This window comes from Bison bison, unplaced genomic scaffold (assembly GCF_000754665.1).
Source record: "Bison bison bison isolate TAMUID 2011002044 unplaced genomic scaffold, Bison_UMD1.0 scf7180017860370, whole genome shotgun sequence".
In the NCBI taxonomy this organism is placed as follows: Eukaryota; Metazoa; Chordata; class Mammalia; order Artiodactyla; family Bovidae; genus Bison; species Bison bison.
Genome location: NW_011490942.1, coordinates 46,736 through 47,041, shown reverse-complemented (window position 1 = coordinate 47,041; position 306 = coordinate 46,736). Strand labels below are relative to the sequence as shown.

Sequence of the window (306 nt, the reverse complement as noted above, 5' to 3'; positions counted from 1 at the left end):
GAGGCCGTGAAGCCCGTCATCATGGCACCCCTGCAGGAAGCCGAGAGCGGCGTGGTCCACTTCACGTCGGGCATCTGGATGAGCAGCCAGACGCGGGAGTACCTGACCCTCACGGCGCACTGGGTCACCTTCGAGCCCGCGGCCCGGCCGCGCTGCGAGGATCACCACTGCTCGGCGCTGCTGGACGTGTCGCAGGTGGACTGTGACTACAGCGGCAGCAGCATCCGGAAGCAGCTGGAGTGCTGGTGGGAGGCCTGGGTGACGTCCACCGGCCTGCAGGTGGGCATCACCGTCACCGACAACCCC

The 306-nt window shown here is 68.3% G+C and overlaps 1 protein-coding gene across 1 annotated transcript in view; it reads left to right on the top strand.

Moving 5' to 3' along the window:
• Positions 1–306, top strand: part of ZBED4 (zinc finger, BED-type containing 4) — a 4,492-nt gene that overhangs the window by 1,205 nt on the left and 2,981 nt on the right. The window contains exon 3 of the mRNA XM_010832125.1: positions 15–298. Coding sequence (XP_010830427.1) covers positions 15–298 — 284 coding nt within the window. The remainder of the gene's footprint in view (positions 1–14; positions 299–306) is intronic.